General features: G+C 43.4%; 1 protein-coding gene across 2 annotated transcripts in view; it reads right to left on the bottom strand.

Moving 5' to 3' along the window:
• Window positions 1–7,278: 7,278 nt before the first annotated feature.
• The window catches only part of LOC120857287 (inhibitor of carbonic anhydrase-like), a 46,211-nt gene continuing 33,736 nt past the window's right edge, over window positions 7,279–19,753 (bottom strand). For both annotated transcript variants that reach the window (XM_040232767.1, XM_040232769.1), the window contains exons 13-17: window positions 17,385–17,526; window positions 11,093–11,157; window positions 10,160–10,344; window positions 8,320–8,506; window positions 7,279–7,488 (exon numbers count right to left, since the gene is read on the bottom strand). In XM_040232767.1, coding sequence (XP_040088701.1) covers window positions 7,454–7,488; window positions 8,320–8,506; window positions 10,160–10,344; window positions 11,093–11,157; window positions 17,385–17,526 — 614 coding nt within the window. In that variant the 3' untranslated portion in view covers window positions 7,279–7,453. The remainder of the gene's footprint in view (window positions 7,489–8,319; window positions 8,507–10,159; window positions 10,345–11,092; window positions 11,158–17,384; window positions 17,527–19,753) is intronic.

The raw sequence follows: 19,753 nt of genomic DNA, 5'->3' as shown, positions 1-19,753 counted from the left end.
GGTATCTATGGTTGAATTATCTTACTCTTTTAATTGTCATAAATGTTCCACAGATAAATGTTCCTTTGAACTCCCTGATGTTCGAGCTGGTTTTAGAAAAGGCAGAGGAACCAGAGATCAAATTGCCAACATCCGCTGGATCATGGAAAAAGCAAGAGAGTTCCAGAAAAACATCTATTTCTGCTTTATTGACTATGCCAAAGCCTTTGACTGTGTGGATCACAATAAACTGTGGAAAATTCTGAGAGAGAAGGGAATACCAGACCACCTAACCTGCCTCTTGAGAAATCTGTATGCAGGTCAGGAAGCAACAGTTAGAACTAGACATGGAACAACAGACTGGTTCCAAATAGGAAAAGGAGTACGTCAAGGCCGTATATTGTCACCCTGCTTATTTAACTTCTATGCAGAGTACATAATAAGAAACGCTGGACTGGAAGAAACACAAGCTGGAATCAAGATTGCTTGGAGAAATATCAATAACCTCAGATATGCAGATGACACCATCTTTATGGCAGAAAGTGAAGAGGAACTAAAAAGCCTCTTGATGAAAGTGAAAGAGGAGAGTGAAAAAGTTGGCTTAAAGTTCAACATTCAGAAAACAAAGATCATGGCATTTGGTCCCATCACTTCATGGGAAATAGATGGGGAAACAGTAGAAACGGTGTCAGACTTTATCTTTTTGGGCTCCAAAATCACTGCAGATGGTGACTGCAGCCATGAAATTAAAGGACGTTTACTCCTTGGAAGAAAAGTTATGACCAACCTAGATAGTATATTCAAAAGCAGAGACATTACTTTGCCGACTAAGGTCCATCTAGTCAAGGCTATGGTTTTTCCTGTGGTCATGTATGGATGTGAGAGTTGGACTGTGAAGAAGGCTGAGCACCGAAGAATTGATGCTTTTGAACTGTGGTGTTGGAGAAGGCTCTTGAGAGTCCCTTGGACTGCAAGGAGATCCAACCAGTCCATTCTGAAGGAGATCAACCCTGGGATTTCTCTGGAAGAATGATGCTAAAGCTGAAGCTCCAGTACTTTGGCCACCTCATGCAAAGATTTGACTCATTGGAAAAGACTCTGATGCTGGGAGGGATTGGGGGCACAAGGAGAAGGGGACGACTGAGGATGAGATGGCTGGGTGGCATCACGGACTCAATGGACGCGAGTCTGAGGGAACTCCGGGAGATGGTGATGGACAGGGAGACCTGGCGTGCTGCGATTCATGGGGTCGCCAAGAGTCGGACACGACTGAGTGACTGAACTGAACTGAACATAAATATATGCAACTTGTGCAACAAGACTTATTAACCCCATAGGATAGCATCAGCCTGAAAACAGATTAAGTAGCCTTTATCCCTATTAACTCTAAACACCCTAGGGGAAGGTGGTGTGAGGTTGTGGAAGAATCACTGAACTGGAGCTATAAGTATACAAAAATTACACACCAAGGTGTGTGTGTGTGTGTGTGTGTGTGTGTTACTAGGGTGAGAGTCCCAGGACTTTATTAATCCTCAAAAGGGTCCATTAGTACATCAAACATGTTGAAATACTAAACATTAATAATCTGCTCTGGTTTTCTTTCCAAGTGATAAGGTACTTGATAGCTCTTCCCCAATCAGGGAGAGGTCCCTGTTGGACCAGAATCTTCAGGCTTCTGCCTCAGGTCTATTCCACTGAAACCTTTTTCTCTCGGGTGGTTCTCCTGGTGGGGGAAACTGGTGGTAGAAACTCAAGCCAGAGGCCATAGTCACTGTGTAAAGGATAAAAGCCCCAGTGTAAAGGATAATCATGCCTGTGGCTTCCTAGGGATATCTTGCAAGGAGATAACCTAGGACCAGGTGTGAAAATACCTTTCCCAATCAAGAAGGACAAAATGACCTAGAGCCGTCTGGAGCAAGAGACCACTGAGAGTGGAATCAAATTTGTATAAGAAAAGGAAAACAAGGAGGAAGTAAAAAGAAGGTCTAGACCAAAAGTTGACAAAGACATAAAACCAAGAAACCCAAGAAGGCACGGAACTATGTTTTTGAACAATGCACAAAACAACAGAATATGGAGCTCTGTAAAGTAAGAAACGCTTTCTTGAAAATAGCCTTATTCTAAAAGCTCAGGAAAGCAAATTTCACCTAAAACTGAATAACAGAAAGTATCATGGTCAAATACTATATAAAGTTATTACCAAAACTTAAATAAGATGAAAAATGACATATCTACAGACAATAAAGATATTGTCTTTAGCAAGACAGAAAGACGTATCCACAAAATATCTAAAATCTCCAAGCTACACAAAGTATGGAGAGAGCCAGAAACAGTAAAGATGTGGGTAAATATTAAAGATATTTTTCATTTTCTGTTGTTGTTCAGTAGCTAAGTCATGTTAGACTTTTTGCAATGCTATGGACTGCAACATGCGAGGCTTTCCCTGTCCTTCACCATCTCCCGGACGTTGCTCAAACTCATGTCCATCGAGTCGACGACACCATTCCAACAATCTCATCCTCTGTTGTCCCCTTCTCCTCCTGCCTTTTATCTTTCCCAGCATCAGGGCCTTTTCCAATGAGTCCACTCTTCACATTAGTTGGCCAAAGTACTGGAGCTTCAACTTCACTATCAGTCCTTCCAGTGAATATTCAGGACTGATTTCCTTTAGGATTGACTGGTTTGATCTCCTTGCAGTCCAAGGGACTCCCAAGAGTTTTCTCCAACACCACAGTTTGAAAGCATCAATTCTTCAGTGCTCAGCCTTCTTTATGGTCCAACTCTCACACTCATACTTGACTACTGGAAAAATTATAGCTTTGACTATATGGACCTTTGTTGGCAAAGTAATGTCTCTGCTTTTTAATACACTATGTAGGTTTGTCATAGCTTTTCTTCCAAAGAGCAAGCGTCTTTTAATTTCATGGCTGCAGTCACCATCCGCAGAGATTTTAGAGCCCAAGAAAATAAAATCTTTTGCTGTTTCCATTGTTTCCTCATCTATTTGCTGTGATGAGGACTGCATGCCATAATCTTAGTTTTTTGCATGTTGAGTTTTAAGCCTCTTTTACCTTCAAGAGTCTCTTTTAATTCCTCTTTACTTTCTGCAATAAGTGTGGTGTCATCTGCATATCTGAGGTTATTGATATTTCTCCCAGAAATCTTGATTTCAGCTTGTGCTTCATCCAGTTTGGCATTTTGCATGATGTACTCTGCATATAAGTTAAATAAGCAGGGTGACAGTATACAACTTTGATGCACTCCTTTCTGAATTTTGAACCAGTCTAACCATTGTTAGACTGGTTGCTCCATGTCCAGTTCTAACTGTTGCTTCTTGACTTGTGTACAGGTTTCTCAGGAGACAGATAAGGTGGTCTCATATTCCTATTTCTTCAAGAATTTTCAACAGTTTGTCATGATCCACACAGTCAAAGGCTTTAGCATAGTCAATGGAGCAGATATTTTTATGGAATTCTCTTGCTTTTTCTATGATCCAATGGATGTTGGCAATTCCATCTGTGGTTCATCTGCTTTTTCTAAATCCAGCTTGTACATCTGGGAGTTCTCAGTTCACGTACTGTTGATGTCTCGCTTGGAGGATTTTGAGCATTACCTTGCTAGTATGTGAAATGAGTGCTACTGTGCAGTAGTCTGAACGTTCTTTGGCATTGCCCCTCTTTGGGACTGCAATAAAAACTAACCTTTTCCAGTCCTGTGGCCCCTGCTGAGTTTCCCAAATTTGCTGGAATATTAAGTGCAGCACTTTAACATCATCATCTTTTAGGATTTGAAATAGCAGCTAGAGCTATTTCAAATTCATTTTTAAATATCGTAAAAAGGTAACTGACAGCTTGATGTAAAAATATCACTTTTATTATTTTGTATATATTTTATTGTGGAGTTTCTAACATATGTAGGGGTAAAATGTCTGATAATAAAAGCACAAAAAATAAAACAGGGAAGTCAGGGAGGTAGTGCAGCTAGCTTGTGCTGGCTTGCCAAGGCTGACTGTGTATCTCTTCTCATCTCTGACATTACTTTGATAGTTTGAAATCATCTATGGCAAAAGAATGTGCTCTGTGAAACTGGCAAATGATACCAATCTGGGCCCTTTTTACCTTGAACATCTGGTTGTTAAAAGTGTATCCACACTCCACTGGTGAAGGTAGAGCTGCACTGTTGCAGGATCTTACTGGGTTGGCCAAAAATAAGATGTTACAAAAAACCTAAATGAACTTTTTGGCCAACCCAATATGTTATCCACAAAGTGATATAAAGTTATTTGATGCCAGTCTTAAGATAAATATGTATATTACAAACTTTCAAGAAGATATTTAAAATATCTTTTTATTTATAAAGTAATAGTTATTATTATAGAATAACAAAGAAATGAAATAATAATAAACCAATAGAGAATAATAAACTAATAGGGAAGATAAAGTGAAATACTAAAAATTATTCAATTAATCCAATAGAAGGCAGAAAAGAGGAAATAAGGAACAAAGAACAGATGAGACAGAAAACAAATATCAACAATTATGTTATATATAAATGAACTAAACACTTCATTTAAAAGAAAAAAGAATGTCACACTGAATAAAAAAAAAAGCCCTCCTTAATAGAAAGAAACATGGATTAAAAGTAAAAGAATGTAATAAAATAAACCAAGAAGAAACCATCAGAAGAAAGAGTCATATTAATATCCAATTAATAAACTTAAATAGAAAAAGTGTTACTGGTCAGCTAGGGACATCTCATAATAGTAACAGAGTCAATTCATCAAGAAAGCCTAACATCCTAAATGTGTATGTACCTAACAAAACCTCCAAATATATAAAGCAAAATCTGATCAAGCTGGATGGAGAAATGAGAAAATTCATACTTTTTGTTGGAGAGTTTGTCTTCTCTCAGTAGCTAATGCAAAAAGTTGATAGAAAATGAATCAAGGCAAAGGATTTGAATAATAACTTGAACCAACTTGACCAAACTGCTACTTATAATACTATACTACATATTACAGAACTATAAAAAACAATTAAGAATATAGTTTTTAAAAAACAGTATACCTGGAACATAGAAATAAATTACAAAAGCATATCTGGAAAATTGCCAAATATTTGGAAATTAAAAATAGCTTTTAAATAATCAACAGATCAAAGAAGTAATCTTTGAAAAACTAAAAAAAATTTACCTCAGTGATAATGAAAATAAACATATCAAAATTTAGGGATGCAGCTAAAGTAGTGCTTGGATGGAAATTTATAATTTTAAGTACCTGTATTAGAAAAATAAAATGTTCTAAACATTGATCTAAGCCTGCACCTTAAGAATCTAAGAGAAAAAGGAAAAATAAATGAAAAATAAGTAGAAGGAAGGCTAAGAATAAAAAGTGAGATTAAAAAATAGTAGTGAAAATTTATAAAAAATTAATTTTTGAGAAGTTTAAGAATATTGATAAAGCTATAGCTATGGGTCAAGAAAAAAGAGAGGAAATACAAATTACTAGTAGGAAAATGGAAGAAGAGATATCACTAGACATCTCATAAATACTAAAAGAATAAGAAAATATTTTAAACAATTTTATGGCAAAAATAGACAATTTAGATGAAACAAATTCCTCAAAACACAAACTTTGCTGTATATTTTTCACTAGTTCTTTAAAAAATCTAACAGGTTTTTCTTTGCTCTGTTCATTTATTTATTCACTCTTTCATTTATTTATTTTTGGCTGTGTGACTTGTAAGATCTTAGTTCCCCGATCAGGGAGCAAACCCAGGCCCTTGGCAGTGAAAGGGCAGAGTGCTAACCATTAGAGGGCAGGAAATTCTCCTTCAAGCTTTCATTTAAATCCTTAGGCCTGTTTATTACAACTGTTTAAAGGTCATTGACTGAATACCATCATCTCTGTGGTTTCTAGGTGTGTTTCCACTGGTTGATTTTTTGATGACTCTGGGTCACATTTTGAGCTTCTTCACTCATCTAACAATCTTCTCATGCCACATCTAGATATTATACATGCCATCCTGTTGAGATTTTGTTGTATTCCTTTAGTGAATATTGAGGTTTATTTTAGAGGACAGTCAAGTAGGTGACTTGCAGATCTGGTTTATCCCAGTAGGGCTAGAGTCACTCTCAGTAAGGACAGTTATGGAGCAGGCCTTAATCTACAGCTATTTCACCCCAGCTGCCTTCAGTGAAAAGTTTAGGTGTTCAGTGAGGTCTCTTTACACTGGTTGGTAGGACCGTAATTGATTCCTGGTCTTATGGGAGCCCTGGGCATTGTTCAGCTTCTAGATCTCTCACAGTCATTCTCTGCCTAGCCTGACAGACTTCAGTTTCATTTTACACACAGGCAGATTAGTATTTGGCCAAGCATTTCAAGCAGATTCTAGTACGTATCTCTGCTGTATGCCAATCAAGTTCCAGTCACTTTGGCTTCTCCAAACTCCTATCTTTGTTCCTCAACTCAAACGTGATGGGCTCTTGTGGGTTCCTCCTCCCTTTGCTGTCATCTGGAAATTTCCTCTAGGCAAAGACTAAGGTCATCACTGTGCTCACGACTTTTCTTTGCTCTCTTTCAAGGATCATATAGTCCTGCACTATTATTGTCCAATATTAAAAACATTTGTGCAACATATTTTTCCCCAGTTTTTTAGTTGTTTATGGAAGAGGAGCAAATTCTGTACTGGTTACTCTTTCACAGGCAGAAGCAGAGGTCCAAACACCAAACTATACTTCACAGTATATAACTTGAATTCCCATACAATGTTTATTCCACCATAGGCTGGAATCATGGTAATAACAGAAATGGTAAAATCTCTGATAAGAAACTCACTTAAGTAAATGTAAATCACACTTTCAAGAAATTGACTTGAGAAACAATAGTAGGATTAGATTTTTACAGTAATTTTGATATTTTTCAATTAATCAGATCAGGAGTTTAATTCTACCTGAAATTGTGAATTTTAAATACATGAATATACTTTTAAAATGCACAAACTCATTCTCTCTTCTTTATTTTCATTATGTAAGTCCTTGATACTGCACGTACTGATGCTTTCTTTACACACTTATGATCACCACTCAGACTCCTTTCAGACAGATTTATTGCTTAAATTCAATTCATGTTAGTTGACTCTTGGGTAAAATAACCAAAGAATAGACAGGGAAGTTGAGTTAGTCTTGTAGAGGTCTTTAAAATACATATAATTGAATAGATACTAAATTCAGAAGCACAATTCTAGTATAAAGAAATTGTTCTCTTGCCCTCCCCCCAAAAATCTGAGACCATTTCATGAAGTTTTCCGAGAAGACACAGTAATTTTTATTCATTCCAACTTTTGCATCAGTTACAGTATACAATTATAAAGATAAGTGATGTGAACACAGACCCACCATGCAGACAAGTGAGGATGTGACGCCGCTGTGTTTTCAGGCTCTGAGCATCTCTGTGTTTGCCGACTTTGATCAGTTTTTAATTTCCATGGAATGTGCAGGCATCCAGAAGTTCTGTGAGAGGTAACATAAGAGAAAGATCGTCAGGTACTGCCTGTGCTTATTAAACATGATCCTTTTCCTATTTTATAAAAGTAAATGGTAGATAATAAAGATTTCTTTAAAATTTCTCTCTTGTGCCTCTAACTGATGTCAGTGCTATTCTTAAACATCTACATTTTCCTCTCCTGCTCTCCTCATCTTTAACACATGATATGATTTAACAAAAATTCAGGCACACTCCCAATAATTTGATTATTCCAGGTCTAATTTTATTTCTCCAACTTATTTCTTCCTGAGGTAGCTGTGCCATTTCTATAATACACAAAAATAGAGAGAAATGATACACTTAGTGCTTACTTCTATGTATGTATATATGTAGAAATGGCCTACTTAGTGCTAATACTTTGTTTCTATTAAATTGTATAAAGTATTATCTATACGTTTTACTTAAAATCTTTGTGAATTGGTCCTCTGTGAGTGGTATATATATGTCATTTCCAACCTTCTCCCTACACTGAAATGCTAACAACACATTTTCATTCTAGTAGCCAAAGAAAATGGAAAAGGACATGTAAACAAGTTCAGTTTGCAATAGATCTCTAGTTCTACTGAATCCTCTGTCTCCTTCAAACAATTTGGCCTTTTCAGGTAGTATCGTATGCTGTTGTCTAACTGAGTTGTTTCCCTGGTAAGCCTGAATCTTCCTGCAGGGCCAGGAGCCAAGCCCTCTGAATCTTTATGCTCCTGTTAGTACCAGCCCCGGCTTGGCACAAGGTCATCTTTAAGACAAACGTGTTTGCCTTGATGCACATATTACTGCTCCTCGGTGTTTATTCTACTCACCAGAGGATAAGCAATGCCTCACGTTAGCAATAGCCTGAAGATACTCTGGCCCTAAGTATTTTTGGTAAGTTGTTCTGTCCTGAAGGTTAGCCAGACATTCTGTGTCATCACTGAAGAGCAGGTCCTTGGCAGGGGATTTAAACAGCTGAAACATCATGTATTCAAACCCACTTCTTCCGAAGAGCTCCTGGGTCAGACAGACAGACAGAAAGTAAGTGACCGGCAGCCTGGGCCATGTGTTCTGCATCAGAAGCCCCAAGTCTGCTGGACTGCTCGGCTCCAGCCCCTGGCAACCCTGGGACACAGCAACAGCTTCGGAGGCACTGGAACAAAATGGCAAAAAGTTCTCTGGGTTCAAAGCCAGGCCCTAGCTTTTCCTATCGTGTGACTTAAGAAAATTCTTGACTGAGCTCAGTGAACTTCAGTTTGTATGTGTGCATGCTCAGTTGTGTCTGACTCTTTGGGACCCCAGGGACTATAGCCCACCAGGCTCCTCTGTCCAGGGGATTTCCCAGGCAAGAATATTGGAGTGGGTTGCCATTTCCTTCTCCAGGGGACCTTCCCAACCCAGAGATCAAAACCGCATCTCTGTGCCACAGATTGTTTCCCACTGCACCCAGGTGGAAACACTTGAACTTCAATTTACTCATTTGTAAATGGAGGTAATTACATTAGATACTGAGATGATATATGCAAAAAGTGAGAGTGTTAGTCACTCACTCATGTCCAACTCTTTGCAACCCCATGGACGCCTCTGTCCATGGAATTCTCCAGGCAAAAACACTGTAGTGGGTAGCCATTCCCTTCTCCAAGGGATCTTCCTCACCCAGGGATCGAACCTGCGTCCCCTGCACTGCAGCCAGACTCTTCACTATCTGATAAAGAATACAGGGAAGCCCAATGTATGTAAAGCAACTGCTAAATAGAAAGAGCCCCAAGTTCACTGCTCTATTACTATCCCACCAACAACTGGTGGATGTTTTCAACTCTCTGAGTCATCTTTAGATGTTTTCCTGTGACCAGATCCCTTGCTACCTTGCATCTTTTGTTCTCTGAACCTGACCCAGACACTGATCATTTCCATTGCTTCCGTCCCCTCCCCCCCACTTCCTTTGTAGCAGAGGTGGCAGCTCACCCTGGATGGAACCATCCCTTCAAAAGCCCAAGTCCAAGAGCCTCTTGTATTGCCAGCTGCCTCTGGGTCATCACCCTTTAACCAGGATGTGTCGACAGCATATGCTAAGATACAGGTTACTCATTTGGGGCTCCTCCAGGAATAGGGTGCACTAGGGCAAAAGGCAGACGAGGCTTTGGGTTCCTTAAGATCATCTGATTCAGGCAGCCACTATTCCCTAGGGTCAGCCCTTTTTGGCTGCCTATAGAGGTCATGAGTTATTTGAATGTTGGCTCTTCGACTTTCATGAAGCCCAAAACAGTGCTCAGCCTGCCCAGCTTCAAGAAACACAGTGAGATCCTCTTTTGGTCAGGCAGAGTAACCTCTGTTCCACCTTTCCAACATGTAGCTCTAGCCCTGCCTGGTGGGAAGGGCACCTGGGTTGACTCTCTTATTTCCGGGACAGAACAAGCCCAGGAGGTACCATGGCTCTGCTCAGTCTCAGGGAGACACTTAAGATGCCCATGTGTTTGGACTTTTCCAGTCCACTGGGATACCCTAGACAGCCCCAGAGCAAGAAGTGAGCCCAGCCACCAGCCTCCCGCTTTCATCAGAGGCAGGCTCCACTGCCCAGGGAGAAAGAGTGCAACTGGGCTGGCGTGTGTGTGTGCAGCTCTGCAAGTGAGCTGAGCATCCATGTGGGGGATGAGGACTGAATTCCCACACCTGTTGGTTGAAGAGCATTCTGCGGACAAAATCTGCCTTATCTTTCCTCGAGACCACAGCATGACTTGGGACTATGGCCAAGTGGCAGCTCTGAGCCTCAGTCACAGGCTTCCTAGAGCCATCGAGGCACAGCAGCTGGAAGTCCTCGGGTTTTAGATTCTTCGCCCAGGCTTCAGGGTTCTTTCCTGGAGAGAGAGAGGAGGTGGAGGGGTCACAGCTAATGACTTCAGTCAAGGCACCCTTACTGGGGGGTGTGACTGACTACCAGTGTCTGGGAGAATCACAAAGACACAAACAAAACAATAAAGGCTTTACAATAAAACAGAAGAGAAACATTCATAAACTCTTAAATTCATTTGTCAGTCCTGTTAAAGGCAAAGATTTCTTCAACAGACCTGAAAAGTGCTAGTCAAAACAGAGAAGATCGACTGATTAAACTATATTAAAATGAAGAATGTTGATCAAAAGACATCATTAAGAAAGCAGGGAATTCCCTGGTGGTTCAGTGGTTAGGACTCCAGGCTTCCACTGCTGGGCGCAGGTTCAACTCCTGGTGGGGAACTAAGATCCCACAAGACTCAGCATGGTCACAAAAAAAAAAAAAAAAAAAAAAAAGTGAAAGGCAAATATTTTCAAAGAAGGACAAGATATGTGCATTACATATAGCTGACAAAAACTTGTGTCCAGAAAATACAAAGAATGTCTAAAAATCAAGACAGCCAGACGTGCTTCTATGGACTGGGGCCTTTGTGTGTTTGTTGGTTGGGTTCAAGGCCAATGTGATAACGAACCCTGTCCAGTCTGACCAGACGTGAAGAATTTTTTCATTCCCTAAATAAAAAATGTTAGGACCAACATGACTGCCTGGGGAGTGATTTCCCAGGAAGGACTCTGAGTTTTCCTGAGGGAGGAAAGGACAGTGCTGGTCCATACCGTCAGTGTTCTGCAGGACCGTGGGGTGCTTCACAAAGGCCACATCTCCCTTCTCAACCAGGCACCTGCACAGAGAGGGCCAGGTCAGCAAGGAGGACCCACGGCGGCGGCAGAGAGCCGCTCCAAGACGGAATCCCTGGGAGCTCCCACCCCCTCCCCCAGGCAACTGGGCACATCTAACACGGCCCGCTTACTCCACACACCCTGCTCTAATGTCTGCCGTCCCTGGTAACTTCAGAAGAAATGTCATAGAAAAAGAAATCTGCTTATTTTGATTCCGCTGTAGATACCCATTGCTTGCTTCCTTAAACAGTGATTGGTTTCTCCACGGGAGATGCTTATGTTCTCCTATTAACAGGGCTATCCAAAGGTAATTCTCTGGCTGGATCAAAACTCACATCAGAGATTAAAATCAGTGTGGAAGATGTGATTCTGAAGGAGTCTTGTCACACCTCATGTGTCTACGCAGCCTTAACAAAAGTTAATGTGCTTGTATCATGAGATATTTTTCATGCTTAATCTCCTGAAAAATGTTTCTCAGCGTTTGAGGTGCATGCTTTGGGAGAAACGTTGAGCACACTAAAAATAAGTTTTGCGACATTCACTCAGTTGGAAATCGATATTAATTTTTAGGAACACCTTTCCAGTTTTCTCTGTCCCATCATCAGGCCCCTCTATCCTTCACTAAAATCAGTTACTCCCATCAATTTTCCTAAGCAACATTGTCTTATTTCTTTGTCTTAACAACCTCCCCCCAATAATCCCAGTCCTGAACGAGCCTAATCGTCTGTCTCAGGTGTGTCTGCACCTCAGCAGTGAGGTAGATGAGAGCTCTCCGATCCTTAACTTCACCTGGGCATTCTGGCATCCTTTCTCTACTCTAGACCTGTGACTCTCCAAGAGTGTGCTGGACCAGCAGCATCAGCGATGCTGGGAATGGGTTATAAATGCACATTCTTGGGCCCTGGACCCCCTGGCTCAGGAAATCTGGAGTGGGGTTCAGCCCTCTGGGTTTGAATAAGCCCTGTGGAAGTGTGCTCAAGTGAGTATGAGAGACCACTGCCTGAGATAGCTTCCCCACGACTCTTTGTGACCCCATGGACTGCAGCCCACCAGGCTCCCCTGTCCATGGGGATTCTCCAGGCAAGAATACTGGAGTGAGTTACCAGCCCTCTTCCGGGGATCTTCCCAACCCAGGGATCAAACCCAAGTTTCCCGCATTGCAGGCAGATTCTTTACTGTCTGAGCCACCAGGTAAGCCACTCTACAGAGCAGGAACCCCCAAATGTTCTCTCGCTTCCTGTAAGCCTCTGTCTCTCCATACACCCCTCCACAACACTTATACTGCCATGTACTCCGGGTTCGCAGAAGAAATAAACAGATCATCACGTGGGCTTCCTAGCACTCTCCTGCCCTCCAGGAACGAAGGAGGAGTGTAGGCCTTCCTCCAGCTAAAGTCTCCTCCCCAGGGGCTCTGCACCCCACCTTGCCCCACACAGCAGTTATCCTCTTTCCCCTCTATAATCCTCTTCACTGGGTTCTTTCCATCAGCATTTATGCTTCTTTTAAAAAATAAACAAACAGTAAGCCTTGCCTTGACCCTACACTGCCCTTATCAACAGGCCTCTCCCCTAAAGTCATCCAAACACCTACGAGGGTCATAGCACTTACCACCAGCATTCCTGCACATGACTCCCTGACCCTTGCCAGTCATCTTAGGGGACTAACTCACTATTGAATCTGCTACCACCTGGGTCACCAGATCCCATTCATTGTACTTGTTTTACTTGAGGTCCCAAGTCCATCCTTTCTCCAGTGACCTTAATTGTCATCTTTGTTTTAGATTAAACATATGTCTATGTATCTGTCTTGGAAGTCTTTTCTCTTCCACTGATTTGTCAGTCATCACATAAACCAGCCTGTATTGATCACAGTAATAAGTAGTACTGTAATGTGCTTTTTATATCTAAGAACACAAAATTCCCTTTGTGTAACATTGTTTTTTAATTCTTGGCTCTTATTTGGTCTACCAAGTGTTAAAATTTTTCAAGTTCTGACTAGGCCTCCCCATCCCTTTCAATCCACCTGGTCACACTGCAAGCAACTAGGACTTTACAACACAACTTCAGGGCGTGAGTTGTGTGATCAGGAAGATTTCCTCTGAACTGGTCACCCTCATTGTTGAGAATCACCCTCACTGCTGTGTTGAAGCTAGACTGTGGTGGGGGAGGGTGATAGGGCAGACACATGGATTTCTGTTAGGGGTTAAAATCCGGGGAGAGACAATGGTGGTTTAGATCAAGGTGGTATCAGCAGAGATGGGTGATGAGGTCAGTTCTCGTTACCCTTTGCAGGTAGAGCTAACATAATATGATGATATAGGGTCTCAGAGAAAGAGAGTAGACATGGTTAATACGCATCAAGACTTTGACTTTTTCCAAAAGGAAAAACAGAGTCGCCTTTAACTGAGATGGGGAAGACTGCAGGAGGTACTGGTTTGGGTGGGAGTGTGTGAAATTTCAAAAGCTCAGTTTGGGACATTTAAACTTGACCTGGTGACTAGACATCCAAGTGGACATGCCCAGTAGGCAGTTAGACGTATGAGTTTGGAGTTTCATCTGGTGTTTTCAAGAGATGTCTGAAGAGGAACATAAATTTGGGAATTGTCAACATACAACTAGAGGGAGAAGAAGTGGGCATCAGAGGATGAGACGGCTGGATGGCATCATTGATGCAATGAACATGAACTTGGGCAAACTCCAGGAGATGGTGAGGAACAGGGGACCTGGTAAGCTGTAGTCCATGGGGTTGCAAAGAGTTGGACATGACTGGGCGACTGAACAACAACAAGAACTAGATAAAACCATTAAAGTCTGAGCATTAAGAGACAAGACCAAGGCTGGTGCCCCGGGGCTCGCCAATATGTAGAGGTCAGCGAATGAAGCAGAACCAGCAGAGGGGCTGAGACGCAGTGACAGGAGAAGAAGGAGGGAATTCAAGAAAGTGTGGTGTTCTGAAGCCGGAGAAGAAAATGTATCCAAGAGAAGGAAGAGATGGGTGGTGCCAATGATCTGGGCTTTGGATTTATTTGCAACACAGAGGTCCCTGGAGATTTAAAAGGATGATTTCAGAACTTCCTGGTGGTCCACAGGCTAAGACTCCTTGCTCCCAATGCTGAGGCCCAGGTTTGATTCCTGATTACAGAACTAGATCTCACATGCCAGAACCAAGGGTTCACATGCTGCATCTAAGGATCCCACATGCCACAACGAAGACCCCGTGCAGCCAGATAAATAAATATATTTTGTAAAAGTGTAGTTTCAGCTGTGTGGTGGATGGTAGTGAAAGGTTGTTGCTGACCCACGAAAAGACGCCTAGATTCCCACAAAAAGACGCCTGGATTCTTGGCCTCCAGAAGAGAAGAATTCAATCCGGGGCCAGTGATGAGGCTTGATTGCTCAGAGCTTTTGTGCAGTAGAGTTTTATTAAAGTATAAAAGGGATAGAGACAGCTTCTGACATAGATATTAGAAGGGGGCAGAAAGAGACCCCCTTGCTAGTGTTAGCAATGGAGTTATATACCTCTTAATTAGTTATTACAGTGAATCAAAAGAATGTCTCAAGTTTGTGAAAATTTTACCAGACCTACTCTAGTAATTTACATTTTAGGATAACAAGATTAGAAGTTGACAATAGAAAGATCCTCCAGACCCACTCCCATAATATACATTCTAAGATATCAGGATTAGTCAGAGGTTTTCAGGAAGGAGAAACTGTCCTCCAGCCGAGTACACTGTTGTTGTATAATCTCTAGTACAGTTTAAACTGAGTTGTGTAATTGACTAAGACTAGGGAATGCAGAGGGAAAAAAAGTTTGTCCTTTTCTCCTCCTTGAAAATTCCAGATCCCCAATCTTCACTTTGAGAGCCCCAGACCCCTTTCTCCTCCTTGGGGACCCTGAACTTCTTATCAATCTGCCTAAGAATTGACTCTCTGTGGTGGATGGGGGTCAATGCGGGGAGGGAGGGGCGCGGCAGATATGGTGGGAATAATTTTCCCACTTGCCAACAATGAGGAAGAATGTCTTCTGTAGATAATTTAAATACAATAATGAAAACCAACTCCATCGGTTGGGGAGGGAGAGGTGAACAGTTTCTTAAACTAGGTTTTGAAATTGAAAGGAGAAAAACTGAACTAAGCAAGGACATTAGAGTAACCTCCTTCAAGGACTTCTGTTGTAAAGAAGAGAGAAACAGGAGGTTGCTGCAGAGGACAGTGAGATCAAGAGAAGTTTGTCTTATTTCTTTATGTTTAGGATGAGAAAGAAGCAGCATGTTTGTGTGCTGCTGGAAGTAACTCCGTGGATAAAAAGATGTGATGACAGGAGGAAGAGGAGAGGCGTGCTGGGGCAACGCTCTTCAACAGGCTGTGGGGAGGCGATGCCAGCACAGGCTCAGGCTCAGCAGGAGCCGGCCTGCTCGTCCCCCGGAGGAGGAGTGGCAGCGTGCCCACTGGCACGGAGGTTAGCACACACACAGAAATGGCAGTGGCACACTGGCGTTTCTATCTGGGTGACCTCAATTTTCTCAGTTGAAGGAGGAAACAAAAGTGTGATAGATGGAGGAAGAAATGTTGGATGACTGAGGAGAGGAAAGCGCGTGGAATGGTCTTGTAAGACAGTGGGAAGGTAATGGACTAGCGACGGTCTGGCTCATCGGAACCGGGTTCTCGTTACCTTACAGGGAGGCCAGTCAGCTTGGAGACCCTGGCACCAAAGGGGAATGCTGGAGCCAACCCAGGTCGCAGTTCAGCCAGGAGTAGGCAACAGGCATTTGAGGATGTGCACAGGGCAATAATTATCACGGTTGGCTGTAGAACGTATGCTGTGGTCTGGAGGGGTAAAGGCTTATAGCTGGCGGGTGAGAACAGGATCAGTGGATCTCAGGGCAGTAGGAATGCTAGAGACAGGAAGCTGGAAGCAGAGCCAAGGCAGGCAGGAGGCAGTGGGGAGAATGCGATGCCTAGAGCTAAGGCTTCTTTGCATCCCCATCTTCATGATGGAACTCCCGAGGTTCTGGACAGAACTCTAAGTCTCTGTGACGCTATCATAATCATGCCAAATGGGACCATGGACCTTAATACCGATGCACGTCCCAATGGAAGGAAAAGCTCAAATATTTTAGCCTCAGTTTAATGTTTATCATACATTTATGCAGTAGGATCTGTGAAAATATGTAATTTATGTATGGTTTATGAAAGTGACAAAACTTTGGAGAGGGAGGGACAAAGTAGTCTGGCCATGTGATGACTAGAAGCCGTCTTTATAGAGGCTCCCACATTCTCCACGCAACCCAAACTCCACAGCACCCTCAAGGGCCCTCCATACTTAGAATTAACTCTACCTCCTGAGCCAGATCTCCAAGGGCAAAAGAGCCAATGGCTGCAACCCCAGCCTTGCCTCGCCTGGGCTCCCCTCCCAGTGCTCTACTCTGGGGCCTTCGCTGGCCTCAAACACAGCATGATTTGTCTAGCCTTGCCTTTATCCTTGCTGTTCCTTCTTCCTGGACTATTCTTCTCCAGATTTTCTCAAGCCTGATTCCCTTTCAGTATTTAACCCTCAATATCTAACAGCCCCTCCGTGATGCTGAGGCCTTCCCTGACCACTTTTTCTAAGATTATCCCTGAGTCACTGCCATATCACGGCCCTCGGTCCCACGCCCCCATACACACACCCTATAGCACTTACCACAGTCAGGAAGTGATCGGCCTTTATGTGTTGTCTTACTCACCCCACGAGACACAGTGGCCATGTGTCTTGCTGTTGCTCTAACCCACCTACCTAGAACAGTGCCTGCACATACTAGGTGCTCAATAAATATTTATTGAATGAATGGAGGACCCAGGAATATGTGTTTTTAAATGTACTCATCAAACAGGTGTAAAATGCACATATTCAGTGTCCTTCCTGTGATCTCAAACTGGGCTCTGGAAGATCCTGTGACTTGTCCACACTCATATAGAAGGAAAGATCAAAAGCAGAAGCAGGGCTGTGACCTGTGCTTATCATTCTTGCCCCTCTCCAGGTGCCCTGAGTCCATCAGCTCTGCCCGATAGTGCTCCAGGAAGGGACCAGACCTGAGTCCTCAGGGGCCCTGGGAATCTGCATTTCTGTTCTCCAGTCCTGGCCCCTCCTAAATGCAGCACCCAGATGGTGGGGTGCTGAGAGAGGAGAAAGGACAAGAGGTTCACTGGGTTGGTCCCAAAGCAAAAGGCAGTGGGCAAATGCTACTTGCCTGAGTGCCCCACTGGAGCCGTAGTACTGCTCGTGGCTGTTGGGAGCACATACGTGGGCTGGCTTGAAGCTGCCTCTGCACAGAGCGCAGAGGCTGGACTCTGGATCAGACCCAGGGGCACAGCTTTGACTGAAGAATTCATCTACACAGAAGGACACCAGAGGTTAGCTTTCCCTGCTTGTGTTGACAAGAAAGCCTCAGATTTTGTTCCTAAAATTGCCTGAGTGACAGACATAAAGACACATTCAAGTGTTTAGTACCATATGATTAGAAATAAGAACCTATGGAATAGAAAAAGAAAAAAGGTTGCAGCTGGAGCAAAGTAAAGGGGACCTGGCTGAAGCTGGGACAAGGGTCTGTGAGATCACTGAAGTCCTGGCACAGGGCAGCAGGGGGAGGGATGGACACGGATTTAACTGTAGGAGAGTGGACAAAATTGGAAGTTTTGGTTGGTTGACCCTGTTCTGCACACTTTCCAATCTCTACTGCTCTTGTCCATCTTTACAAGGTCTGCAGTTATGACCTGAAGGACAGGAAGGAGCCCAAGGGGCCCAACTGCCCAGCCCTGTGCTGAGCGCCAGGGTACCACTATGATGAAACCACAGAAGTCCTGCCCTCCTGGAGCCCAAGTTCATGGGGTGACAGCCACAACTCAAGTAACTACACCATGAATTAGCACTTCCCCATAAGTGTATTTCCCCATCATGCTCTGGGAAAAAGAATATGGCTCCACAGCTACAAGTAAGGGAGCCTGGTGCAGACCTAGGAGTCAGGGAGAGGTCTCAAGTGGAGGGATGAAGAATGAATAGGAGTTTGCCTAGTGAAGGGCAAAGGAGCAGCATCTGCAAGGGCTAGGGCAAGGGGTGGAGGAGGCGGGGCAAACAGCACAGAGAGCTTAATGGAGGCCCACTGGGCCTGAACCACTCAGTGATCCAGTGAGTGGGAAGGGTCAGGGTCCAGACCACGTGTGACGGTCTACATCTTTGTGTACATTTTGTTTTTTCTTTGTAAAGAAATGGGGAGCCACTGACGGGCTAGATAATGTTGGGCCAAGGGTCTAGCAGGTGAGTCAAGACAGATGTGGGGTGTAGGCAGCAGGCTACTGCTGGAGTCCAGGGGACATGAGGGCAGCTTGGAGTCTCACGACGCAGACGGAGGAGCTAGGTGGAGGGAGGACAGCTGAAATCTCAGGCTGGACGGGTATGAGGAGATGACAGGTTGGTTTCCAGCTGGAGCCAGTGCACAGACTGGGAGCCTCTGGCAAGCTGGGTGGCTCTGGGGCAGGACCAGGCTTGGTAGGGAGAATGCATTCTATTTTGTACAGGTTAAGTTTAATGCACTTTTGAAATACAAGATTAGATAATGTCAAACAAGCAGTTCAATATATGCAGGTTTGGAGATCAAAGAGAAGTCCGTGCTAGGGACAAAACCTGACATTGTCAGCATATTGATCTAGTAACAGTGGCGGCAGCAAACACTGATCTAGCGCTTGCTCTGGGCCTAGCTTTGCACATATAATATTGGTTTAGATGGTCATCTAGGCTGTAGGCATAGATGTGAGCGCTTGGAGGTTGAGTTTAAAGTGGGAAAAAAGTTGCTTTAAGCAACTCAAACATTTATTAACCAGGTTGGGAAAGAGGGACTTTGTAGGGGTAAGAGAAAAGAGAAGCTAGTGTGTTTTCACCAGACAAGGCAATGGCACCCCACTCCAGTACTCTTGCCTGGAAAATCCATGGACGGAGGAGCCTGGTAGGCTGCAGTCCATGGGGTCGCTAAGAGTCGGACACAACTGAGTGACTTCATTTTCACTTTTCACTTTCATGCATTGGAGAAGGAAATGGCAACCCACTCAAGTGTTCATGCCTGGAGAATCCCAGGGATGGGGGAGCCTGGTGGGCAGCCATCTATGGGGTCGCACAGAGTCGGACACGACTGAAGCGACTTAGCAGCAGCAACAGCAGCAGCAGCAGCAGCGGTGTGTTTTCACAAAAGCCAGGAGACTGTGGTTTAAGATGATTCAAAGAAAGGTCATGGAGGAACAGACTGGAGCCCATCCTTCCAACTGAGCAACACAGAGGTCCTGATAGCCTTGACCAGAGTTCTCCCTGTGGAATGAGGCAGGGGAATCACCCACAGCAGGGAGTGCAGGGGTGAATGGCTCAAACCATGATTTTAAGAGGTCTAGCCATAAAGGCAGAAGGAGAAGGTTAGAGGGGACGGTAGGGAGAGGGAGGATTTTTAAAGATGAAAGATGTTGAGTGCGTTTACAGGTTGAGAGAAATTGTTGCATATATCAGAGGAAGAAATGGTAACTGAGGGTGCAGCTCTGGGGAGGGGGTCGAGGCAGGGACCGACACACATGGGTATGA

This window comes from Oryx dammah, unplaced genomic scaffold (assembly GCF_014754425.2).
Source record: "Oryx dammah isolate SB20612 unplaced genomic scaffold, SCBI_Odam_1.1 HiC_scaffold_2, whole genome shotgun sequence".
NCBI lineage: Eukaryota > Metazoa > Chordata > Mammalia > Artiodactyla > Bovidae > Oryx > Oryx dammah.
This window is presented reverse-complemented; position numbering and strand designations above follow the sequence as displayed.